This window comes from Protopterus annectens, chromosome 10.part0 (genome assembly GCF_019279795.1).
Source record: "Protopterus annectens isolate FY-2018-M chromosome 10.part0, PAN1.0, whole genome shotgun sequence".
Lineage (NCBI taxonomy): Eukaryota > Metazoa > Chordata > Ceratodontiformes > Protopteridae > Protopterus > Protopterus annectens.
The window spans coordinates 158,900,601-158,928,400 of NC_056744.1; the positions used below are offsets into that span (position 1 = coordinate 158,900,601).

Sequence of the window (27,800 nt, forward strand, 5' to 3'; positions counted from 1 at the left end):
CATAGTCCACGGGGACTTCTGTCTGATTTTGTCTGTCAACTTGTCCATCACCATTGCAAATAAGAAAGGGCTCAGAGCTGATCCTTGATGTAATCCCACCTCCACCTTAAACGCATCCATCACTCCCACCGCAGATCTCACCACTGTCACACTACCCTTGTACATATCCTATACCACTCTTACATACTTCTCTGACACTCCTGACTTCCTCATACAATACCACAACTCCCCTCTAGGCACCCTGTCATATGCTTTCTCTAAGCCTACAAAAACACAATGCAACTCCTTCTGACCTTCTCTGTACTTCTCCATCAACACTCTCAGAGCAAACATCGCATTTGTAGTGCTCTTTCCTGGCATGAAACTATACTGCTGATCACTAATCATCACGTCCTTCTTAACCTAGCTTCCACTACTCTTTCCCATAACTTCATGCTGTGACTGATCAATTTAATCCCTCTGTAGTTACTACAGCTCTGCACATCACCCTTATTCTTAAAAATCTGTACCAAAACACTTTTTCTCCATTCCTCAGGCATCCTCTCACTTTCCAAGATTTCATTAAACAATCTGGTTAGAAACTTCACTGTCATTTCACCTAAACACCTCCATGCTTCCACAGGTATGTCATCTGGACCAACAGCCTTTCCTTTCTTCATCCTGTTCATAGCTATCCTTACTTCCTCCTTGCTAATCGATTGCGCTTCATTATTCACTATCCCCACATCATCCAACCTTCTCTCCCTCTCATTCTCGTCATTCATCAACCCCTCAAAGTACTCTTTCCATCTGCTCAACACACTCTCCTCGCTTGTGAGTATGTTTCCCTCATTATCCTTTATCACCTTTACCTGCTGCACATCTTTCTTAGCTCAGTAACTCTTCAAAACATAAAAACAAAATGTTGTTAGAGCATCATTCCAATGTACATACCTTTAAGCTAATATAAAAATCAGCCACAAGATTTAAAACTGAATAATTAAACTGTTTGAAATAAATACAACTAAGCATTGTATATGAAATGAAATGTAAAAGCTGACATATACTTGCACAAAAAAAATAAATGTATTTAAGCAAATAGACTGCATAAAGAAGAATTCTAACAGCTGATCTAGACTTGTCTCCATCAGTAGTTAAAGAAATGGGTCTACTTCATTTTGTTGAATCTCATTTCACTGAATTTCATTTCACCCTGACTACATCGCTGAAATCACAAATGACTGAAAACTCATTTCACTGAATCTCATTTCACTGAACTGAACTTAGTATATATGGCACTGTATAGAGTACTGTAAGGCAAGTAAAAGGTATATGCCCTTTTCCCCACTGTAGTGTTTTCCTGGAGTATATATAGTTGGGGGATGGAGGGTGCGGGGGCAGAGCCCTCCACCTTGTTTGTTTTATATTGTATTTTACCAAAAACTTCAAAACAATGCATTTTAAACAATAGACATGCATAGTTACAACACCAGTGACTAATTCTCTCCAGAAGACAGTATGTACTCAAACTTAGTGGGGGGGACTACGCCCCCACACCCCCCTAACTATATATACTAACTCCAGGATCACACTGCAGTGGGGAAAAGGGCATAAACCTTTTACTTGCCTTACAGTACTCTACACAGTGCCATATATACTAACTGCAGTTCAGTGAAATGAGATTCAGCGAAATGAGTTTTCAGTAATTTGAGTTTTCAGCAAAGTAGTCATGGTAAAATTAAATTCAGTGAAATGAGATTCAGTGCAACAAAGTAGACCCAAAGAAATACAGTGATTGCCTACCTAGCTCTAACTTGGAAGTCCAAAATGTTGTCGCGTAACTTTGACAGGAAACTGGAATCCAGGTTTTGCTCTGTCTAGAAATGTGATCGCCCTGCAAACCCCAAAAGTAAGGCAGTATCTCAAATGCAAGTGACTTTCTCTTTACTTAAGAGTCCAAGGCAGTACTGTCTATTTAGATTTACAACTGGATGATGTTCTTTCTGTTCCTTAAGCTGAGTGGAGGATGGAGGTTGAGACCAACATGACTGTGTTCAAATGAAGTTATTTATCTAGGCACTGCAAATGTATGCACATTTGTGAATCCAGATCAGTTTCAGTTTCTAAATGTTTCTGCATTTCAATAGAAAACAGTTGAAGAATTCAATTTACATTTTAACAACCTATATATGTAACATGTTTTGCATAGACAGATTTATGACGAACACAGTTTTTCATGAAGAAAAATAATGTGTTCTAGTATAACACAGCTTCTTACAACAATCTCAAAACCATCTATTCAGAAAATAGAGGCTATTAATAACCAGAAAGGAGTCTAACACTGAATTCCACATCACAAACCAAAAATCGAAATAAACAGCAATGCTACATCAGTTCTAAGAAAGCAATGCTGTGCAAGTACAATCAGCTTTACAGTAGATGTTAACATAACTGCTGCAAAAAGTATCATATGCCCAGAGAACAGCCAAATTCAAAATTCAGTCTCTGGCCTGTCTTATTCAACAGTTGTGACATCCATATGGGCACTTGGCTGTACATTATCAGGCCATGGTCATTAGAGAGATTCCAGCTATAAAGAATAGTGCACCCCATGCCATTACTCTTTTTTTGGAGTCCAGGAGAGAGCAAAACAGATATAATGTGCTAATAAATGTTCATGAAATAACATGCAAGGAAAGAACAAGACATAATTCCTAATTCTATTAAGATACTGATTTACATTTTTTGATTGATTGGGAGGTCCTGCTCACATACTGAAAGTTTTGACTTGCTTCAGTGCTAACCCCCTCCACCCACCACCACCACTTCACTGAATGTATATACTTTGGCTATATGAGTATTAGCAATCTAGTATATGAATACTGTAGGCTTAAATGCTTTGCTACAATACTTACAAAATAAGTTATATGGTGTAAGACATTTAAAATAATGGAGACACAAAGTACCATTTAGTGTTTACCGCTCATTTGCATGTTTTATTATTATTATTACTTTTATCTAGACTATCATTTATTGATGGAGCTCTTCTCCCTGAAACTCTGCTGGAATGGAGTTATGCACAGTCAAACTAATGCAGAACCCAACCATAATAAGAAAATAAATAACTTGAGAAAGCTCATTTACAGTGATGGCCAGAGGAGAAAAGATAAAGACATATGACTTTCAGCAACAAAAAGTCTGCAGTGTAAACACGATTTACACAAACAGAGACATTAGTATATATAGAGGAATACACAGGGAGTACTTCAACAAAAAAGACAGGCACATAAATCTGCAGTAATTAAGCAAGAGACAACAACTCATACATGCAATGTTTAGATTGCAACAGATGTGCCATGAACATTGCTACAGCAGGACTGAAAATAAAAACAGTAGTTGTTCTGTAGTTTGCGTACAGTAAACTGAATAGAGGCATAAGTTCATGACAATGGTAAATACACAATAAGTGTATCTAAGTGCTGTCAAAGTTCATTAACTAGGCTCAGTGCCAAAGAGGTAAGTGTATGGGACACTTTTTATTAGATTGTAAGTAAGCAGTTATAAGTATGGATTACTTCCTTGCTACATGAAAATCTGATGCACAAAAAACAAGGAAGAAAAATCATATTTCAACTTACGTAATATCCACAGTTTTGGAAAATATACCAGAGAAAGGAAATTAGTGAGAGAGGACACAGGGAATGTATCAGAAGGGGAGGACATTATGTTAGGGACAGTAGGACTTTGGAATTTCAGGAAGTCTGATAACAGAATGAGAAAATGGGGGTGGGGTGTAAGAAGAATTTACAGAAGGTGGGTTAAGAATTTAAAAGAAGAAAACTATGTAGACTATAAATGTAGATGGAGATTTGTGAATATTTTGCCAGGACAAGTAACCCCATAGTTATAATACTGGCTAACGGTTGAGGTCAGACTTGATGGCCATTTTAAAACATTGTTTTAAGATGCAAAAATGACACACTAGGGAAATTCCACAAAGAGCCTAAAAAGTGCAAACAATAGTATTTGAAAAACAACAGAAAATTTAAACACAGCAAAGAGTAACCAAATCTGTATCAGGCCAGCAGAAGTAATTTTATGTGAAGACTATCAAACACACACAGTATGATGGACAAGGGGCCAGGAGGGGAGGAACCTATGCTGCAGAAGGCATTTGCTTACCTGATATATTTGTATGACTGTACTAGGTTACATAAGGATTACTGATGTAGGAATTAAACCTGTATAGGAGGGCAACAAGCCATATAGCCATATCTCCCAAAGATTAGTGGGTTGTTTATAATATGTTCTGCATGACAGCTGATGACAGTAGAAGCAAATCCTTCTTTATCTACAGGCTGCACTCTTAAGTTTGTAAAGCAAAGAAAATGAGTCACTGGAAGTCAGGTAGCAGTCTTACAGATCCTTTGGGCATGAACAATGTTGAGAAAGCCTGTTGCAGTTGATGATGACCTAAAGGAATAGACTTTAACTGCCCCAAAATGTGGTTGTGTTTTTATAAAAAAAATGAGACAGCTAACAGTCCATTTTAAATGGGTCTGCTTAGTAACTAGCTGACTGGATCCCTTTCAGTTGATCAACCTTCTGAAATGCCGAACGTCATATGGCCAAGACCATATGACTAACATTTCGGAAGGTGAACAGTGTGCATGGAGATCACTGTACATTGCAGAATGGGAAATTTGCCATTTTCCTCAATATACAGAAGTTACAGTGGCCTAATGGTCAAGGTGTCTGCCTTATACACAAGAGGTGCAGGGTTTGGGTCTCACAAGGGATAATTGGCTAGGCTTAAAATGGCTCGCAAGGGCAGTTAGCCTAGTACTAATCTATGAATCTATGAATAGTGCAATCTTGGAGTTGGTATATTTAATTAACACGGGGTGTGGGGAACATTGTTTTTATTTATTTTTTTATTTTAGTTTCGACCTCACAAAATGTCGGTCATATGGTCTCGGCCATATGATGTTCAGCACTTCAGAAGGTCAATCCATTGACGGGGATCAAGCTGACGATATTTTACTTTCAAGGATGACAGAAAATAATGTAGAGACTGTCTCACAGGCTTTGGTTTCCCATTACAATGTGAGTTATATATAACCATCCATCTTGTATAAAAGTATTTCACCCTTATTTTCGTTTTTGGGAATGAAGACAGGAAGCTGGCTGGACTGATTTAGGGAAACTTTCAAAACTACTTTAGGCATGGCTGGGTTAAGGGCTGGTACATAAATATGTACTGTTCTTGTGGAGGACTGCATAGGGTTCATTACAGATCATGACTTGTAGTTCAAGAACCCCTCTGCTTGAGGGAGCTGCTACTAAGAAGACAGTGTTTCAGAGAAATTACGGTTCAAAAAGAGGCTAAATAAATGTTTAGTCCACATAGTTGATATATTTGGAAAAGGTAGAGATGGTATTTTGAAAGCCCTAAACAAACAATCCCCTTCATAAAATATGTCACTGCAGAAACAAAAAGCAGTGGAATAGCAAGAGTGACTAAACTGCACTTAAAATGAAAAGCTACATTCTTTGTGGACATCAGTCAGTTAAGTATGTTCCTTCTCATTGTTATAAAGAACTTTATGTATTGATTAAGTGTTTTATAATGTAAAGATGAAAGCATTTAACTGATGAATATATATATATATATATATATATATATATATATATGTGTGTGTGTGTGTGTGTGTGTACATATATATATATATATATATATATATATATATATATATATATATATATATACATATATATATATATATGTATATATATATATATATAAAGTTTCCCTTGTGTCAATACAGCATTCAACTACAATACAGTAGGCACCTGTATAGAATATAGGCAAGCAGACAAAAATGGCAGGTAAATGTAATTTCACTATGGAAAAGGCCGCCAGATCATATTCTTAGTAGAGCCATAAGCTTTTGCAGAATGTGAGAAGCTGAAATCACAGCATAACAGATCTTGACATCAGTAAGAAAATATTTTCTGTTTAGATGATATGACTATTAGTAAGTCTCTTAGTCTTCATCAGGGAAGATGACACCTTTTCTAGAAAAAAATGCTTCCTTTAGAAATCAGCCTGAAATACTTCATGCCTTCAGAATGAGGGACTTGTAGTTGTGGTGTAGCACTTTGCTACTCATTGTGCTGGAAGATTGACTAGTCAGGCAGAGACCATGGCTGGATATCCAACATTTGAGAGAAGACAGTGAACCAGGGCTGTCTTAACCAAAGTAAAGCATTATGAATTTTTTTTTTTTTTACTTTAAAAAATAGTTTCAGAATTAACAGAGCTTGAGAAAAAGCATGCAGACAGCATACAATGCATTGTTTCAAGTGATGGAATAGGTAAATGATTATGTGTGCTTTGATGTACAGGAACCCAGAGAAAAACACAGCAAGACAATGGCTTTGATGAGTTGCAAACAGATCTGTCTCTGAAAAACCTTTAAAATCGAATCCAGGAATGTCTGGTATCCATGTAGCCAACAGCCACTGACATTAACCTAATGCGTGTGGCTTCTTCACTTGAGCGCTCTCATGGATATTACCTTCATTCTTCCCAGTAAACTTAGCATTCATTTCACCTAGCCTTTGCATGTGACTACTTTGTCATTACATCCACTTAATATAACCTACAATCAAATAGCAGACGCCTAATTCTTCTTCTTCTTTCAGCTGTTCCCATTACGGTCACCACAGTGGATTATCTGTTTCCACTTCTTCCTGTCCTCTTCATCTTACTCTGTCACACCAACCACCTGCATGTCCTCTCTCACCACATCAATAAACCTTACTCTTTGGCCTTCCTCTATCCCTGTTACCTGGCAGCTCCATCCTTAGCATCCTTTTCACAATATACCCAGCATTCCTCCTCAGCACATGTCCAAACCAACACAATCTAGCGAAGGCCTAATATAGTGCCAAAAATCCCAGCTTAATTGTTCTAAAAAACATCCTTAGTTGTTCCATTATCAGCTTAAGGAAAATCCTGTAGACATCTTGCATATTTGCTACTAGGTGTTGAGACTGACCGTAACTTGAGATTTGACATTCACATTGCCCATACCATAACAAAAGTCCACAAAAACTAGGGATTCTAAATAAGAACAAATCTATCCTGACATAAACAACCAAGGAAACTATAGCCCGCACACACCTACTCTCTACACTCACTTACACCTCCCCAGTTGTCATTAACCTAAGAAAAGCAGATATCTCAAAACTAGAAACATGCTACGATAAACCTGCTAGATTTGTCACTGACTCTTCTTATAAGACCCATCACTGTACAGCTCTGAAACAACTGCAACGGCTAGAACTCCCCCATCTACTCCTGTATAACCAGCTAACAGTATCCCATAAGATCCTGCATCACCCAGATAAAACTCCTGCCCTAAGAAATGTACTCCAGCTGTACACTGGGAACAGAGTATTACGATCAAGTAACAAACTGCTATTAGAAGTCTCTAAGGCCAATAACTCTGCAGGTGAATCCCTATACTCTACCTATATGGCCAGAAGATGGAATCCCCTGCCCTATAACATCACTAGTAAATCCTCAATAGCAGATTTCAAAACATCCTTAAAACATCATCTGGCTAACAATTGGCTTTGCTCCTGCTCCACTCCAGGATAGTATATCTTCTTGTAAATAATCTCTAATTTTCTATTCATTCATCAATGATTACTACTATCTTTGAATGTTACCTGACCTAAGATTAACTGTTGTTACATTTGTATTAATTTCTTCTATTATATATTATACAGCTCTGCTGAATTGTTTGCTTTGTTAAATGTCTCTTTCGTATGTAACATATGTAATGTGTTGTTGCTATTGATATTAATGTGGCACATTTCTCCCCAAGTCTCCGCTGAAAAAGGACTACTTGTCCAGTCGGACTTTCCCAGTAAGCAAATGTAAAATAAATAACTAAATATTTTACATGTGCATCTACACATAGTTTGTGTCCGGCTTGAGACAACATCCTACAGTGATCTCTACCCAGACATCTGGATCCATACTCAAATCAGCAAACAATCAATCCATCAGCCTTACCTCTGTTAACTGTAAGGTTATGAAAAGGTTCAGAAGGCTATAAGCAGTTTTGTTCTCTTAGATATAAACCAGTACGGGTTTCTGAAGGCTAATGACGTGGTTTAAACCTGGTTGTTTGGACATGCAGAATTACAATTTGTCTGACAGCATTCTGAACATGGTAACCACATGCTCTGTGAGTTTAGCATTAATTTGTAGTGAGCACTGTCTCTCTAATGTACTCAGGAACAGCCCGAACGTTGAGTGTTAGTAGACAATTCCCCACACTAGAAGGTAAACATTGCAGCCTCATATGGATCTGTAGTCATTCATTTCCTTTTTGTCATTTTTCTCTCAGGTGTTTCATTTTGGGATCACCAGTATCCAAATCCACAAGACTGCTGATGACTACAAATGTTCGGATATGTTAGAACTTCAGCACTGATTATTTATATCTTGCTCCAAAAGGAGTAAGAACAATGCTCTGACATTCAGTACTGGCAAAGACACTGCACTCACCCTTGGGAAGCAAATAGTTTCTGTCGTCTTTTATATTAAGGGACTTGCTGTAATTAATGACCTAGGTACAATTGTTTATGGAAGTTCCTTTTCTAATCAACAAGTTGCCATAATAGTAAAAAGGCCTTTGTGTATGCCTCATGTGATACTCAAAGGGATGTCTAGCATACTGTCCCTCAGTATCTCACTGGCTTAGCCAGTCATTAATTACAACACTTCCCTCTTTATGCTTCTGACAAAACAAGTGCAGAGGATTAAGGCTATGAACTGCTAATGAGCTTAATTCTGTAGTCCAGGGTTTGATTCTTTTCATCCCCGTTTGGCTATTGTGTGATTCTGAGCCATCAGCATATCTCTCAACTGTCCCTGATTTTCAGGGACGTCCCTGATCTTGACTCAAATTTTAACTCTGTCCCTCTTAATCCCTCCTAAAACTAGTGATTTTTGGAGGAAAGGTGGTGAATTACACTTAATGAATAATGACAATAATTAAGAGTTATAAACATCTTTTACTTCAGAAAATGTGTATTAATTCATATGCTCTGATTATGTCAATGTTTCAAGTTAATAGCACTAATATTTTAAAAGTGTCCCTGATTGTCCCTGATTTTTTCTTGACTTGTCCCTGATTCTGTTGAAATTTGTCCCCGATTGGTTGAGAGGTCTGGCCATCAGTTAACCATATTGTACTTGTATGTCATCAAAGTAAAGAGGATTAAATGTAATGGGTTTGCCTAGTTAACAAATGAAGTAAATGAATTAAAAAAAAGCATATTACTTAACCAGGGAGGACAGAGAGTTCATTGCTCAAAGGACTGATCAGCTGTTTTGAAGGGATGTATCTTTGGCAATTACACTTCCTAGACATACTAAAGGACAAAGCATACAAAAGGTAACCAAGGAAAGGAAAGTAGCCAAACCAGATTTTTTTAAAAATAGATACACATAAATAGAATGAACAGCCATTTTCTAAGCAGGACTAAATAAACACCTAAGGCAAAGAAAGCTTTAGAGATGCATCTGTACTCTTTGTAGAGCAACTTAATAAACACAGGTATATCTCTTAAAATACAAGCATTGTGTTCCAGAATGCTGGAGAGAAGCACATTCCATGGTCAGATGACTATCTGCTTTGAAATTCAGACCGAATGAGACTTGATTGGCAAGCCAGTTATCCACGTATAAATAAAAAAAAGTGTCAGGCAAGTAGGGTGAGTTGGATCTGGATTTAATACTTGCACATGATTCTAAATAAGCAACACATTATAACGAATACTAATTGAGCAGCCATGTAATCTGGGCTGTGGCACACGAGTTTCAGTTAAAAAAAATGAAATTTGTAATAATACAATAACATAATTCTCATTACTTTAAGTGCACCCATTTAATAAATGAGCAGAAGCAGTTCATTGCCAGAGATACAACACAAACCGTACACATAAAAGTACTCACCAGCTTGAAGAGTAGTTATTGATTCTGACTCCTCACTATAGTCACTGTCTCCAATATCATTAGTTGCCTTTACACGAAATTTATATGAAGTGAATGGCTTTAACCTACAATAGCAACCGAGAAGCACAATTAATAATGTTACTTAGCAGAAAAAGTCAGATCTCTATATACCTTCTATAGACACTTGTAAAACATTACTCATGCCATTGATTCTTCACTTCATATTGAACTTTGCCAAATATAAGTAGCGAAAAACATATTAGTTCAAGGAGTGCAATGTCTATAGTGCTGAATGGTAAAACCAGATTCAAATCCAACCACAACCACTATCTTATAATGTGAATGTGTCAAGTGACGAAACTTCCCTGGGCACCATTTCAGCTGAGCTCCGCTATAAATGAACAGTATAATTAAAAACAATATCCAGAAACACAGCATCCATTTTAAAGATCAGCAACTGCAGAGATACAGAATGATTATATAAGGATTCTGTTTTCTTATTCCTTCCTTAGATACTCTGTGTCACAAAGTATGAAATAATGAAATAAACTATAATGGGATATGGGGTTACTGTCTTGCTACCAACAAAAGTAGTTAACTGTGATGATATGCACTCATTTCAAAGTATTAATTAAGCTGAGCTTCTATGCCAGTTACTTCTCAGAAACCCACAGATTATATCTAACCATGGATAAAGTACAATTAAGTCCAAACTTTGTAGAGTTTCTGTATGGGTGATTAGCGCTCAGGGCAGACAGAAAGTGGAGGTACACAGCAGTCAGTATACATCCATTTTTCAGTCATCCACTAAAAACAGCATGACACGAAAGGAAATAGTGCCAGCCCAGCTATCTCAAATTTTGTAAATAATTATATGTCATTTGTGAATATCAACATGATTTATATAGAAGTGTGACAAAGAGAGATAATGCCAGCACAGCTGTCTGGAATTTTGTTATGTGTCATTTGTGAATGTCAACATGCTTCATGTAAGATGCTTGTGTTACAACCTTATTAGAACTGTATGTTATGTGTATATCAAACTAGGTTTGTACAGACGTGTGTTGAAAAGGGTTTATAAAGTACTGAGCTTATAGGTTCATAGGTTCATAAGTAGATACTAGGCTTTCGGCCCGAGGGCCTACGTAAGCCTAGCCAACAAGGTTCCTTGGCTTACGCCACCCAAGAAAGTTATTTTCCTGTGCCACTGTTGAGCAGAGACACAGATGTGATCCCGGGGTGCATTTCCTATTTCCCATCCACTCATCAAGATTTTTCTTGAAGAGTGCTAATGAAGAACTTTGCTTGACATAGATGGGTAGCCTGTTCCAGAGTATGGGAAGTCTCTGGGACAGCAATCTATCCCTCCAGCATGTCCTGTTTATTGTGGTGACAAGGTTTAGGTCCCTAGAGAGTGTAGCTCAGAGGGATTGGGATTTCTTTAGGTGTAGCATGTCCAACAGCTCTGGGTTTGACATAGCTTTATATGTTAGGCAGAGATCACCTTGGAGTAGGCGATATGCTACGGAGTAAAGCTGGGTTTTTTGAGATGGTCAGTGTAGGACATCTGTTTGAGGCCAGTAATCCTCTTTGTGAGGTACTTCTGTGGTTTTTCCAGCTGCTGCAGATGTCTTGTGAGGTACATTCCAAAAGGGGCATTGTATTCTATAATGGGTCTAATGAGTGTTGAGTAGACAGGAACAATGACTTCTTTTTTCCTGGATAAGAACCCTTTTATGATGAGGTGTGCCACGTAGAAGGACTTCCTGACTACTGTGGCGATGTGACTATCAAAGGACAGACTACTGTCTACCTGGGTCCCAAGGCCTCTTATCACACATTTGGCGGTAAGTAGACTGCCGTCTATGTAGTAGTTCTTGGGTACAGAGTTTTTACCAAAGGGGATGACAATGACCTTTTTGGCATTGAGCTTGAGGCCATGGCTCTGACACCAGGCATCTGTCTCAGCGAGGCCCTTCTCTAGGATTTCCACATCATTTGGGGACTCGACTATAGTTCCTAGTTTGCAGTCATCTGCGAACTTTGTTAGCCAGAGGCCTTCTGTGTTAGCCTGTACTTCAGAGAAGTAGATACCAAACAGAAGAGGTCCCAGGACTGAACCCTGTGGTACTCCACTTGTCACTGGTTTGAGCTCAGATCTGGAGTGTACAACTTTTACAGTGTGGGTTCTGTCAGTGAGCCAGTAGGGCAACCCATCTTGTGACGTAGGGATTTATACCTAGTTCAGTAAGTTTAGCTATAATTCCAGAATAGGGATGGTGTCGAAAGCCTTGGCGAGGTCAAGACAGGCTGTGTGAACCACCTTACCCTCATCTACAGCTTTGGTGACTGCCTCAAAGAAGTCGATCAGGTTCAGGAGGCATGGTCTGCCTTTAACAAACCCAAACTGGGTAGGATCCAGAGTTTGGAGGTTACCAGTGTCTTTGTTTATGAGTTCCATGATGATACGTTCCATGGCCTTGCAGACCAGGCTCATCAGGCTAATAGGGTGATAGTCCCTGGGATCAGTGGTGGCTCCCCCTTTGTGGAGTGGGATAACTGTTGCTGTATGCCATTCAGTGGGCACAAAGCCTGATGTGAGGCTATGATTGAACATGGTGCTTAGGTGGGGAGCCAGTTCTTTCTGAAGTTCATGTAAAATGCAGCCTGGGATGTTGTCCAGTCCCATGGATGCTGTGTTTTTGGCTTTAGAGAGTGCAGCTTTACCTGCGTAGTTGTGATTACAGGGAATCTGCATTCTTCCTGTATAGATATGGGCCCTTTAGGGGGTGAGGGGAGGTAAAGTTAGCACTGAACCTATATGCCAGGATGTTGGCAATATCAGTTGGTTCTGTAATTTTCGTGCCATTGTTCTGTAACTCAGAGCAGATCTGGGTGTTGCCATTGAGATTCTTGACATAACTATAGAATGCTTTGTGGTTGTCCTTAGAATCAATGGCAATTTTGTTTTCGTAGCTAGCTTTGGAGGATCTTATAAGAGATCTCAGATTCTTACTGAGTCGGACCAAGAAGCTCCTCCACTCATGAGATTTTACTCTCTTTTTCAATAATTTCTTCCTTCTGTTGTACAGTTTGTTTATGGCAGGGGACCACCAGAAGGGCTTCCATTTTTTGGAGGATAGCATCTTGGTTCTGTTTGGCATAGCACGATCCATGTACTCGTATAAGTGCGTATAGAGTGCATTTGTGTAGGATTCAGCAGTCGTAACTGTATTGTCCATCTGCATGGGTGTCATGAAGTTCACCACTTCTGTCTTAAGAAGCATGAAGTTGGCTTTGGAGAAATTTTTTACCGTGGTTTCCTTAATAGGGTATAGGGGCGGGATGTGGATATCAAGGGTGATTAGCTTATGGTCGGATCGAACCAACGAGGAGTTGACTTCAGGTGTGGAATACCGGTCACTCATGTTGGTAATGACTAGGTCTAGGATATTGTTGCCCCTGGTGGGGGTGTGGATACGTTGATCCAGGGCATTGGAGTTTATGAATTGCAGAAAGCGTTGTGTGAAGGAGTTGGTACACGAGTAGTTTTCCCAGTTAATGGTGAGGTAGTTGAAATCACCCATTATTAGGGTGTTTGGTTGAACCCTAATATTTTCCAGTACATCAAGAAAAGAGGAGTGGGAATCTTGGGGCATGGTGAGGGATCTGTAGCAAGCTACAATTTGGATTGCAGTTTTGCCCAGAGTTAGTTGCTCTTGGATAATCTCGAATGCATTATGCTGAGCAACTAGCCTGGAGATGTGGATACCCTTAATGAATATGGACACACCTCCGCCTTTGGTGTTCCGGTCCAGATTACATGGCCGAAAAGTGTGGTATGAGTTATAGCCTGGTAGTGCAGGGTTGCTCTCTGGAGGTCTCAGTCACTGCACAGATATCAATGTTCTCCATTTTAATGAGTGCCTCGAGTGAGTGCATTTTGAGATTTAGACTTCTAGCATTGAGTAGCATTACCCTCAGTTTTTGCTTGCCTGTTCCTGTTATGGTGGTGAATTTGTCATTTGAACCTTGCCTAAAAAAGGCACTATAGGGGTAGCAAGAGCCTTAGCCAGTATCCAGAATCACAGGTGCAGGCCATCTCTGGCAAAGCATCGTGGTCTGTCGACCATGTCATCCCAAGCAGACAGATATTGAATCCCCTTAGAATGACACCAGAAGCTTAGTCGATTGTTGAAGTCAATAATTTTGTCCTTGTACTGCTGTATCATTCTGGGCAATGGCAGAATGCTACTCAGGGATAGGGTCATACCTGCCTGGGCTACAAGATCGGAGTGCTCTTCCATGTCTCTTTTCATGTAGTTCAGGGAGGTACATCTCAAGTCGTTCACACCAATATGGACAATGACAGAGTCATATTTTTACTTGTTGTGGAGTGACCTGAGTGTTTGGGATATGTGGCGGATCCTGGCACCCGACAGGCAGCTGACAGTAACCTTCTCCTTGTTTAGCCTGGTGAGTGGGACATCAGTGTGCCTGACTATAGAGTCACCTATGACTAGTGTGTTGGATACATCGTTTTGCTTTATTGGCTGTGATTGAGTGGCACACTGAGTCTGTGGGCTATGTGTCATTTGGGTTGTGTTGGGGGGTGGAAGTTGCTTGTGTTTCCTGCTTTGGAGGTCTCTGTTGCTTGGGCAGATTATTATTGAGAGCCTCCGCAAATGTTTTTGTGTTTCTATGTGTGGATTTTGGTGGTGTAGATTTAGTGAGACTATGTGATAAGTGTGGTGTGGTGCAAGTGTTTACCTTCTCCTCTTGAATGTCAAGTTCAGTCTTGGTTGGAGAGAGCTTTACCTCCAGTTTGACTAGATAAGTGCATCTCTCACAGGTTGTAGTGTTGGGTGGTAGGAGGAGGGGGTAGTCTGTGTACATGAGGCAATTTCTGCATTGCCTCAAGATGCCCAGATTCATCTGACCCTTCAACATGCCTGAATAAAAAACTATTTTCCTCTAGATAAGTGAGGAAAGTGAGTACAAGAGCTATTTTTCTCTAAGCAAGTGAGGAAAGTAAGTGCAAAAACTGTTTTCCTCTAGGTAATGAGGAAGGTTTAGTGCTATAGTAATTAGTAGCTTATTTAGTGCTTACAACAAGTTCTGAGCAAGTGCTGAGCATGAATAAGCAAATTCAAGTGCTAAAACTAAGAATCTATATCTGCACTAGACTAGTTACAGGAAAGAAACAAGTGAAAATGCGGGCTTTCAAATTAGGAAGTTGAGAGAGATGGAAAATATTGCCCAGATGGCCAATAACTTCAATTTCTGGGCTAGAACCACTCCTAATGTGGTAGACAGGTTACCTAGTGCTTACCACTCCCACTGACAAGCTAGATGTCTTCCCTACAACACAGAAAGGCTTGGGGGGGGGGGCTCAGAAGATTACATACAGTCCTGGACACAGCAAATCTGTATCTGGACTACACTAGTTACAGGAAAGGTAGGAAACAGGCTTACCATTTTTTTAACAGAAAAGTAGCTAAAACAGCAGTAAAAACAATCCAAATGCAGTGCAAGCTAGCACACTTGAGTATGTAGCAATATTAGACCAAACACAGTTTAAAAAAATGCAATTAAATTAAAAATGACTAAAAACAAGTGCAGAAGGAGTGTATTAGGTAGAATGTGGTAAAGAGATGGGATTGGGGGAGTGTCCCAGATCAAATCTACAGTGGGGCGGGCAACTGCAAAAGCCACCAAATTTAAACAACAAACCAGAGATAGGGAGGGTGGGTGGGACAAAACGCTTTCAGCAGAGATCTGAAAAACTATACAGTGAATCAAAAATAACAGTGCACAACTCTGAATAAAATTAGTCCAGCAAGAATTTACAGTACACAATTCTGAAGAACCAAAAAATATACTTAGCTCTGTATATTTCCAGAAAGTTTGAAAAAAGCTCTGTTAGACACAGGTTCCAGCAATGATATGCAGGCTGTTAACTAACAGGGTCTATTATTATGCAAATAATCCTTCAGATAGTCAGATGACACAAGCTGTAAAAACCAGTTATACCAACTTAAGACACAGCAGAAAATAGGGATTAAGAATGTATTCACAGTGTACACTACTGGAAAAGAACAGAAATGTATATACACTAGTGTAACAGCTTAAATGTATATATTTTAACAGGGGAAACTAGAGCACATGAAGTTAACTTGCAAAACTTCTTAGAAATGGTTGAAATTAAATTACTTTATGGCTGTGCCATAAAAAAGATGTTATCTTTCAGTTTCGGTGCAGTAACAGACATAATTTGTAGGTTTTCTGCATTGTCTTTAAAGGTGGAGGAATATAAATTATTTTACAACTTCCACATTTGCCAAAAGTTCTCAGGTTTATGTATTTTCACAGGTGGATGCTAAATACTGCTAGCTTTAAGCAGTGGGGGGTTTACCCAGGATAGAGTCAGATGACAAGGAATGATGTCATTCTGCAAGCTATCCCAGCAATAATATTTGAGATATTAATTTGGGAAGTGTCTGAGAGTGAGATAGCATTCTGTATTTTGTCTTTGACCTGACAAGATCCATTCACCACACATCTGTCTTGCTATGAGTAAGTCTAGGGAACAGTATAATTCTCATAGATTCAGTCAGGAATATAGTGAAGCATAGTTTAGATGTTTTTCTTTATTTATTTGAGATTGTCCTGCAATGTTTTTTTAAATATTTCCTGTGATTTTGAACTCTGATGTCACTGTATATATATATATATATATATATATATATATATATATATATATATATATATACATATACACACACACACACACACATATATATATATATATATATATATATATATATATATATATATATTTAGTATTGTCTTGCTCTTTTATTTTTTTTTTTATAAAATATATTTAAACATTTCCTTATGGCCGATCTTTGTGAGACATATTTAAGTTCCGAGAGTACTTGCATATTTATTTGGTGACACTGTATGGGCCACTCCTAATAGCCTTGCTCTTGGTCAAAGTACCATTTGTATTGGCAGTAGCATTACACAGTAAGATTGGACACCCTTTGTTAAGGGCCTTAAAGTAGCTGATAATGAGGTGGCTGGTGGCAGTAATAACTACCTTATAGTCTGGGCAGAAGGGGGCATAGCTATTAAACCTTTGCTGGCCCTTCCCAGGTGTGTGTGTAAACCAAATCTCCAGGAGTGTGTGTGTCAGCTACTTGGGCAGGGACAAAAAGCACTGGTTGAACAGAGAGAGTGTTGGAGGTCTTGGCTTGGCCACTCATCTGAGATCTCAACTCTATAGCTGTGCCAGTGGAGGAGTCTTACTGGGGATCTGGAGAAAGAGGGAGAAACAAGCCCTGGACTGACCGTGGTCTCTTTGTGCTCTTAAGGGAAATTACACTCGATGCAGTGAGCTGCATCATCCCAATGTTCGTCCCCCACTAGTGCTAGTGGTGAGGACTGAGGTTCCTTGATTACTGGGCCAGTGGTGGGGTGTCACACAGCAAACTCTATTTCTTCCCTCAAGGTAATCTCACCTCTTTCTTCTTTTTGCGATATTACTTTTTCATCCTAGTTGTAGTCTTCATGAACACACTGACAAGATAGGCATGCAAATAGAATAATGCTAAATGAAGCTGCTCCACAGTCTGTTCTTGTAGGTGGATCCAAAAACATGGTGGTGAATCTTCATCACTTTGTTCTAAAGGCACAGTCTAGACTGACCACCTGGACAACACAAATATCAAACAGATACACAGAACCTGTATGTAAACATGTTTACCATAACAGTAGATTCACAAGGAGAGGTTACTCTAACATTAGTCATATCTCTCCTCTGCCCAAAAGTTGAAATATTGTGCAGTATTCCTTATGAGGAACCAACATGGGTCTCACACTGGATAGGTAAAAGTTGTGTTCAGCACGTCATTATATAGCTCATACTATTTCATGTTTTTCTCGGATCCTCGAGCCAGTATTTCCTATATTGAAGTGTGACTATGGTACTCAAAGAGCTCTGTCTAGGTTAGACTAAATACATGCGCGGAATCATATCTGATGCAAAGAAAATGAAATTGCTGACATGGTGTCTACTATATCTGATTGAAACCCAAATGTTCTAAACACAGTCCGTGCACAAGCCTACCAGCTCAGGTTTACAACTTACCTAGACAGGTATAGTCACAACTTAGATACTATAATGCAGTTGTGGCTTTCAAACAGCCAGAACAAATCATTTTAAGCAGAGACTTTACCCTGTAACTCCCTATGTGCTGGGCTTCACTGCCCTCTCTTTTATTTTCACATCAGTATCACTGCAGCTCACAAAAAGAACGTCTATGTAAAAAATGAGCAAACAGAGAAATTAACTATTTCTACAAGGCACTGCAGTCTCAGTGTTCAGAAAAGTCACACACTGAACCCACAGACAATACTCTTGCATGCCAATACAGGTAGAGAAAACTCAATTTTAAACTCCAAACTATGTAAGTCTCCAATAAGGTCCAGCACTAGTCCTGAAGTTTATATGCAGAAGATAAGTCTATTTCCATACAATTCAGAGTTAGAATGGAAATGGGAGAGGTAGTCCCTAAGAGTCAACAGAGAGACACCTTCACTCAAGAGGCTTCAAGCTCAGCCACTTCCTTTACTTTCATGACTGCCTTTAGAATATATGAAATATAAGCCATCACCAGTACCAATGAATAGGTTCATACTAGGCTATCTGCCCTAGGGCATTTATAAGCCTAGCCAGAGTGTGTATGGCTTTCGCCACCCATTTTAAATTAATTTTGCTATGCCCTTTTTTGAGGTTAGTATACTGTGCCTCTGTCTAACAGTGACACTGAAGTGATACCCGGGATAAACCTATGATCTCCCATCCACTCATCAAGATTCCTCTTGAAGAGAGTCAATGAGGGACTCTGCCTAACCTGGACTGGGATTTTATTCCAGAGTGAAGGGAGCCTCTGGGTTATGAATCTGTCCCTCCAGCATGTCCTATTTATTTCAGTGCTGAGGTTTAAGTCCCTCGAGCGCATAGCTCGATGGGATTTGGATTTTCAGAGGTGCAGCATGTCCATTAATTCCGGGTTGGACATGGCTTTATACGTCAGGCACAGATCGCCTCTGAGCAGGGGGTATGCCACTGAGTAGAGCTGGAGTTTCTTTAACCGGGCAGCATACGGCATCTGTTTGAGCCCCTTGATCCTCTTGGTGAGGTACTTTTGGGGTCTTTCCAGTTGCTGCAGGTGTCTGGTAAGGTACATCCCAAAAGGGGTATTGTACTCAATTATGGGCCTGATGAGGGATGAGTAAAGAAGCACGATGACCTCCCCTGATCTAGATGTGAATCCCTTCATGATTAGGTGGGCTATATAAAATGTTTTTCTAACCACTTTGGCCACGTGGTTGTCAAATGAGAGATTGCTATCAACTTGGGTCCCCAGGTCCCTAATTACTTCTTCTGTACTTAATGGATTACCACCTATGTGGTAATTTGTGGGCACTTTGTTTTTGCCAAAGGGGATGACTATACACATTTTGGCGTTTAGCTTGAGGCCATGGCTCTGGCACCAGTTGTCTGTTTCTATGAGGCCCTTTTGGAGGATGCTTGTGTCGGCTGGAGAGTCTATTATGGTGCCCAGTTTGCAGTCATCTGCGAACTTGGTCAGCCACAGTCCTTCCAAGTTGGCCTGTACCTCCGAGAAATATATACCGAACAAGAGAGGTCCCAAAACTGAGCCTTGTGGGATGCCACTTGTAACTGGTTTGTAGTCTGACATGGCTCCAGCTATTCTAACCATGTGGGTTCTATCCTTGAGCCAGTTTGCAACCCATCTAGTGACATAGGGGTTTATATTTAAGCTGGTGAGCTTATCTATAATGCCCGAGTGGGGTATTGTATCGAAGGCTTTTTGCGAGGTCCAGGTAGGCTGTGTGGACCACCTTCCCCTTGTCAATGGCCTTGGTGACTGTTTCAAAGAAATCAACCAGGTTTAAGAGGCAGGATCTGCCCTTAACAAAGCCGAACTGGGTAGGATCCAGTGTCTGTAGGTCCCCAATATCTTTATTTATAAGGTCCATGATGATCCTTTCCATAGCTTTGCAGACCAAGCTAGTGAGACTTATGGGGCGATAGTTTCCAGGATCCGTTGAGGCACCACCTTTGTGGAGAGGGACCACTGTTGCTGTATGCCACTCTTTGGGTACATATCCTGTAGTAAGGCTGAGACTGAACAGTAGTTTTAGGTTTGGGTTTAGCTCTTCTTGGAGTTCATGTAGGACGCAGCCCAGGATGGTCCCATTGATGCTGTGTTTCTTGCTTTGGAGAGGGCAGCTCTTACCTGAGCATCTGAGATGTCAGGGGGGCAGCACTCTGCTGGGATAGATCTTAGCCCTTTTGGTGGGGAGGGGGGGAGAAGTTTGCGCTGAACCTGTCAGCTAGGATGTTGGCAATGTCTGTGGGTTCGGTGTATTTTTTGTCGTTTTGGAGTAATTCTGAGCATATCTGGGAATTCCCACCCAGGTTCCTAACATAACTAAAGAAAGCCTTGTGATTATCCTTAGTGTCCTGTGTAATTTTTCTCTCGAAGCTGGCCTTAGACGATTTTATGAGTGCCTGTAGTTTTTTGCTAATACTGATCAGAGATGCCTTCCCTTTTTAGGATTTTGCTCTGTCATGTAGTAGCTTCCTCCTTCTATTGTATAGTTTGTTTATGGCTGGGGTCCACCAGACAGGACGTCTGCCTTTGGAGGATTGGGTCTTGGTTTTATTTGGGATTGCATGATCCATGCATTCCTGAAGGTGTTCATAGAATGCGTTTATAAAGAATTTTGTGGTCTGGGCCATATTATCCACAGGCCCGGGGGCTTTGAAGGATTCCACCTCGGTTTTGAGGAGTGTGAAATTTGCTTTAGAGAAGTTTTTCACTGTGGTTTTCTGGGCATGGGGTGGGGTCGGGATGTGAATATCCAGTGAGATTAGTTTATGATCTGATCTTACCAGTGAGGGATACACTTCTGGTCTGGAGCATAGAGTCCCCATGTTGGTGATGATCAGGTCCAGTATGTTTTCCCCTCTTGTGGGAGTGGTAACAAGTTGTTCCATAGCATTTGAGTTTATAAATTCTAGGAACCTTTGGGCTAGGGTGTTGGAGCTAGAGTAATGCTCCCAGTCTATGGTTGGGTAGTTGAAGTCACCCAATATAATGGTGTTTGGAGAGACCTTCATATTTTCCAGTGTTCTCAGGAAGGCCGAGTGGGGTTCCTGGGTTTGGGAGGGTGGTCTGTAGCAGGCTATAAACTGGAAGGCAGTTTTACCCACTGTTAGTTGCACATGGATAGTCTCTGATGCTTCGTGCTGTGCCACCAACCTGGAGGTGTGGGTATCTTTAACGAATATTGATACTCCCCCACCTTTTGTGGTTCGGTCCAAGTTTTGGGGCCGAAAAGCATGGTATGAGGTATAACCTGGTAGTGCTGGGGTGCTCTCGAGAGCCTTGAACCAGGTTTCTTTTACTGCACAGATATCGATGTTCTCCATGCTAAGGAGAGTTTTGAGTGCGTGCATCTTGAGGTTTAGACTTCTGGCATTGAGTAGCATTACTCTTAGTTTCTTATTCCTTGTGATACCTATGGAGGTGGGTTTGTCTTTTGAGCCTTGCCTAAAAAAGGCACTATGGGGGTAGCAAGAGCCTTTGCCAATATCCGAAAGCCCAGGGGTGGCAGGTGCAAGCCGTCCCTAGCGAAGCATCGTGGCTTGTCGAGCATGTCATCCCAGGCTGACAGGCATTGGATCCCCTTTGAATGACACCAATACTTAAGCCAGTTTGTTGAAATTGATAATCTTGTCTTCATACTGTGGCATCATTCTTGATGAGGGTAAGATGCTACTCAAGGTCAGGGTCATACCGGCCTGGGCTACATGCTCAGAGAGCTCCGCTATGTGTCTTTTCATGTAGTCCAGGGAGGTACATCTCAGGTCATTCACACCAGCATGGACAATGACTGAGTCATATTTGTACTTGCCTTGGAGTGACCTCAGTGCTTGTGTTATGTGGCGGATCCTAGCGCCCGATAGGCAGCTCACCGTGACCTTCTCCTTGTTCAGCCTGGTGAGCGGGACGTCAGTGGGCCTGATGACAGAGTCACCTATTACAAGTGTATCAGGTGTGTTGTTTAGCCTTAAGGGCTGTGACTGTTTGGCACACTGGCTTTGTGAGCTATGTGTTGCACGTGTTTTGTTTTGGGGTAGCGGTTGCTTGGGTGTCTGCTTTGGAGGTCTCTGCTGCTTAGGCAGATTTTTATTTAGAGCCTTCAAGTATGTTTTTGTGTGTTTATGTGTTTGGTTTGCTGTCGTGGTAGGTTTATGTGAGACTGGAATTGTAGTGAGTGTGGTTTCCTTCTCCTCCTGACTGGTTACCCCAGTACTGAATTGAGAGAGCTTAGCCTCCAGTTTGGCTATATGGTTGCATCTCTCACATGTGTTGGAATTTGTTGGGAGGAGGAGAGGGTTTTCTGTGTACATTAGGCAGTTGTAACATTGCCTCAAGATTCCCAGGTTCACCAGCTGGACCGGAGAGGAGATTGACAACTGACCTTTGGACATGCTAGAATAGTATTGGGAATTCCTTTATAATTGAAAAAAAGGGCCAATGGGGAACAAGTTACTCAAGGGGAGTTTGTGAGGGTGTAGTGCTTTTAATTTTTTAGTGCTGACTTATATAATTGCTTTAGTGAGCAAGTGCTAGGCTTTAGCGTAGGAACAGGGTGTTTATTATGAGAACTAGATCAGTTCCAAGGCTCAAACCCAAATAAGTGGCGCTGCTCGATGCCGCGCTATGCACAAAATCATGCAAAGCTGTGCTACAGCAGGTTTTATACAGGCGGACTTGAAAGAGCTAGAAATTGGCCCAAAACAGCCAACAGACTACCAGATTCCTGCACTGGGAATACTCCTCCAGGGACAGATAGGCTGCTCCAAGCTCCCCACTGCCACTGGTGAACAAAGAAGCCTACCTCTATCCAAGAAAGGAAATGGCAACACAGGAACTTTCCAAAAGTCCAGAATACAGCAAAGCCTGTATTTGGACTACTCTAGGTCAGGAAAGATGGGAAACAAGGATAACTTTTTTTTTTTGTTATGAATATGGTTGTTTTAGTTTATATTTAATAGGCAATGACTTCTGTACAGGCTTAACAGACACAGAATTAAATGTCATGTCCTTGTCACTGGTAATCTGTAAAAATTAAGTGCCATCAAAGAAAATGTCCAAAAGACATCACGTAGTACCAGATCCTATGGATGAAGTCTTCCTTTTATGTATTCCGTGCTTTTCTAAAAGACATTTTCAATTGCTTCCATTTTTGCAGCCTCTATCAAATATTTTCTATGCCTTCTTCTTCAGTATCATGTTTTGTTTTTCTGTCTGAGAACAAGTTGAAGCATTCTGCCTTCTTAATTTTATGGTATGTTTAAATTTAATATCCCGTGTTATATGCAGGGCCTACAAAAAAAGAGACGCTGAGAGTGGAACTTTTTTGAAGCATCTGCCTACCAGTTTTGTTCAGTGATTTGAACGATTTTGTCAAACCTGAAAAAATACAGTGCAAATGTAAAATGTAATATAGGACAAGATAAATGCATAGCAGCTTCAAAAACAATGTTATAGGTTCATAGGTTCATAGATAGGTACTAGGCTATCAGCCCTAGGGCCTACATAAGCCTAGCCAACAAGGTTCCCTGGCTTACGCCACCCAAAAAAGTTATTTTCCTGTGCCACTGTCGAGCAGAGACACAGAAGCGATCCCCGGGGTGTATTTCCTATTTCCCATCCACTCATCAAGATTTTTCTTAAAGAGTGCTAATGAAGAACTTTGCTTGACATAGATGGGTAGCCTGTTCCAGAGTATGAGAAGTCTCTGGGATAGGAATCTATCCCTCCAGCATGTCCTGTTTATTGTGGTGACAAGGTTTAGGTCCCTAGACCATGTAGCTCAGAGGGATTGGGATTTCTTTAGGTGTAGCATGTCCAACAGCTCTGGGTTTGACATAGCTTTATATGTTAGGCAGAGATCACCTCAGAGTAGGCGATATGCTACGGAGTAAAGCTGGAGTTTTTTGAGATGGTCAGTGTAGGGCATTTGTTTGAGTCCAGTAATCCTCTTTGTTAGGTACTTCTGTGGCCTTTCCAGCTGCTGCAGATGTCTTGTGAGGTACATTCCAAAAGGGGCATTGTACTCTATAGTGGGTCTAATGAGTGTCGAGTAGAGGGGAACGATGACCTCTTTTTTCCTGGATGAGAACCCTTTTATGATGAGGTGTGCCATGTAGAAGGACTTGCTGACTACTGTGGCGATGTGACTATCAAAGGAGAGACTACTGTCCACCTGGGTCCCAAGGTCTCTTATCACGCATTCGATGTTATGTAGATTGCTGCCTATGTGGTAGTTCATGGGTACAGAGTTTTTACCAAAGGGGATGACACTACACTTTTTGGCACTGAGCTTGAGGCCATGGCTCTGACACCAGGCATCTGTCTCAGACAGGCCCTTCTGTAGGATGCTCACATCATTTGGGGACTTGACTATGGCTCCTAGTTTGCAGTCATCTGTGAACTTCGTTAGTCAGAGGCCTTCTGTGTTAGCCTGTACTTCAGAGAAGTAGATACCAAACAGGAGCGGTCCCAGGATGGAACCCTGTGGTACTCCACTTGTCACTGGTTTGAGGTCAGATTTGGAGTCTGCAACTTTTACAGTGTGGGTTCTGTCAGTGAGCCATTTGGCAACCCATCTTGTGACGTAGGGATTTATGCCTAGTTTATTCAGTTTAGCTATAATTCCAGAATGGGTGATGGTGTCAAAAGCCTTGGCGAGGTCAAGATAGGCTGTGTGAACCACCTTACCCTCATCTACAGCTTTGGTGATTGCCTCAAAGAAGTTGATCAGGTTCAGGAGGCATGATCTGCCTTTCACAAACCCGAACTGGGTGGGATCCAGAGTTTGGAGGTTACCAATGTCTTTGTTTATGAGTTCCATGATGATACGTTCCATGGCCTTGCAGACCAGGCTCGTCAGGCTAATAGGTCCATAGTTCCCAGGATCAGTGGTGGCTCCTCCTTTGTGGAGTGGGATAACTGTTGCTGTGCGCCATTCAGTGGGCACAAAGCCTGATGCGAGGCTATTATTGAACATGATGCTTAAGTGAAGAGCCAGTTCATTCTGATGTTCGTGTAAAACGCAGCACTGAACCTATCTGCCAGGATGCCGGCAATATCAGTTGGTTCTGTAATTTTCGTGCCTTTGTGCTGTAACTCAGAGCTGATCTGGGTGTTGCCATTCAGATTCTTGACATAGCTATAGAATGCTTTGTGGTTGTCCATGGAATTAGTGGCAATTTTATTTTCATAGCTAGCTTTGGAGGATCTTATAAGGGCTCTCAGCTTCTTACTGAGGCTGACCAGGGAGCTCCTCCACTCATGGGATTTTACTCTCTTTTGCAACAGTTTCTTCATTCTGTTGTACAGTTTGTTTATGGCAGGGGACCACTAGATTGGCTTCCTTTTTTTGGAGGATAGCGTCTTGGTTCTGTTTGGGATAGCACGATCCATGCACTCATGTAAGTGCTTATAGAGTGCATTTGTGTAGGATTCAGTAGTTGTAACTGTATTGTCCACCTGCATGGGTGTCATGAAGTTCACTACTTCTGTCTTAAGAAGCATGAAGTTGGCTTTGGAGAAATTTTTTACTGTGGTTTCCTTAATGGGGGGTGGGGGTGGGATGTGGATATCAAGGGTGATTAGCTTATGGCCGGATCGGACCAACAAGGAGTTGACTTCAGGTGTGGAACACCGGTCACTCATGTTGGTAATGACTAGGTCTAGGATATTGTTGCCCCTGGTGGGGGTGTGGATAAGATGATCTAGGGCATTGGAGTTTATGAATTCCAGAAAGCGTTGCACTAAGGAGTTGGTACATGAGTAGTTTTCCCAGTTAATGGTGGGGTAGTTGAAGTCGCCCATTATTAGAGTGTTTGGTTGAACCCTAATATTTTCCAGTACATCAAGAAAGGGAATCCTGGGGCATGGTGGGGGATCTGTTGCAAGCTACAATTTGGATTGCAGTTTTGCCAAGAGTTAGTTGCACTTGCATAACCTCGGATGCATTATGCCGAGCAACTAGCCTGGAGGTGTGGATACCCTTAATGAATATGGACACACCCCCACCTTTGGTGTTTTGGTCCAGGCTACATGGCCGAAAAGTGTGGTATGAGTTATAGCCTGGTAGTGCAGGGGTGATCTCTGGAGCCTTGAACCAGGTCTCAGTCACTGCACAGATATCGATGTTCTCCATTTTAAGGAGTGCCTCGAGTGAGTGCATTTTGAAATTTAGACTTCTAGCATTATTAAAACAGTTATTGAGCAGTAGAATTTTTTTCTGTTTCAAAGGGTGATCTTCACTCCAAATGATGAAAAGAACTGAAGACAAGGTAGAACAATGAAGGGTGTATAAGTGAGCCTCCTGCCTGCCCATGTCAGTACCAGGCCAGAGAAGGCTTATGAATAAGATGGGTAAACCCAAATGTTCTGACTTACCATTACAATGATCTCCCCAAAGAATATATTCACATCTGTACATGGAAAGAGGAAACTGAGCGAATCACCAGTCCTACCTTTTTTTTACCCATGCAGTGTGGCATTTATAGGTAACTTAAAAATATTGTCTGAAATCAAAATTTGCTTGCCATTATATATCTCATCATCTGCCTTTCTTGGGCACAAAGACCCAGTATAATACAGTCCAGTTTTCAAAGAAAATCCATAAGAATGAAATGTGAATGTGTTGGAGGCAGACATGCTGACCTTCATATGAGGCAAAATTCAGACACGAGGTTTACATCAGTTAAAAAGCAGTAACACAAGTACTGGTGCCTACCCTCCAGTGCCCTACTCCCAAACCACAAAATGCATCACAGAAATCCAGCAAGCTACACGCTGTGCCAATGAACACACCATTAGTACTTTTCCTTAACAAGCTTCCCTTGTGCAAATCTAGCATGTAAGGAATATTTCTATTGCTTGTGCATGTGTGGTATTACTTCTGATTGCTCACCTGTCCACCACAAATGATGTGGCATTATGGCTCACAGATGCAGAGTGCACTGTCCATTCTCCATCTGGGAGCTCTCGGGTCTGGACAGTGTAGTACCGGACTGGAGACAAGCCATCACTTCCTGGCTCCCATGACAACAGTACACTACGGGATTTTACATCTTCCTGTTGTACCACAGGTCTGCTAGGAGGTTGTGGACGATCTACAGAAGAAACACAAAGGCTGGATTTAGAAAAGATCTGATGAATACAATAAGGCAGTACTATTTAATGTAAAAACCATAAGCGAATGCAGCAACATTTCATCCGAGATAGGTAGTCTTAATTCCATGCACTCATTGCATTACAACTCAAACTTACTTAATGACCAGCACGAAAGGAAGCATCTCTCCCTTTTCCAGTAAAGACAGTCACAATCCCAGGGAGACAGCAATACTTATGTAAGCAAGGAGACTGGGATGCAATAGACATCCTGACACTATATTTAGGAGTGTGCACGTTATTATGACATTACTGCAAGTCTTCATCTTATGAAGAAAAAAATATGTGAAAAGATACATAGGGTCATAGGTTGTTACTAGGCTATCGGCCATAGGGCCTATACAAGCCTAGCCATAACAATTCCCTGGCTATTTCTTCCCACACTATTTACTTCCCTGCTCACTGAGTAGTAGGATCTGGGACAT

At 40.9% G+C, this 27,800-nt stretch overlaps 1 protein-coding gene across 1 annotated transcript in view; it reads right to left on the bottom strand.

The window, feature by feature from the left end:
- Positions 1-27,800, bottom strand: part of SDK2 (sidekick cell adhesion molecule 2) — a 1,526,639-nt gene that overhangs the window by 355,684 nt on the left and 1,143,155 nt on the right. Inside the window, exons 29-30 of the mRNA XM_044085131.1 lie at positions 27,116-27,317; positions 10,019-10,122 (exon numbers count right to left, since the gene is read on the bottom strand). Of these exons, the coding sequence (XP_043941066.1) occupies positions 10,019-10,122; positions 27,116-27,317 (306 nt within the window). The remainder of the gene's footprint in view (positions 1-10,018; positions 10,123-27,115; positions 27,318-27,800) is intronic.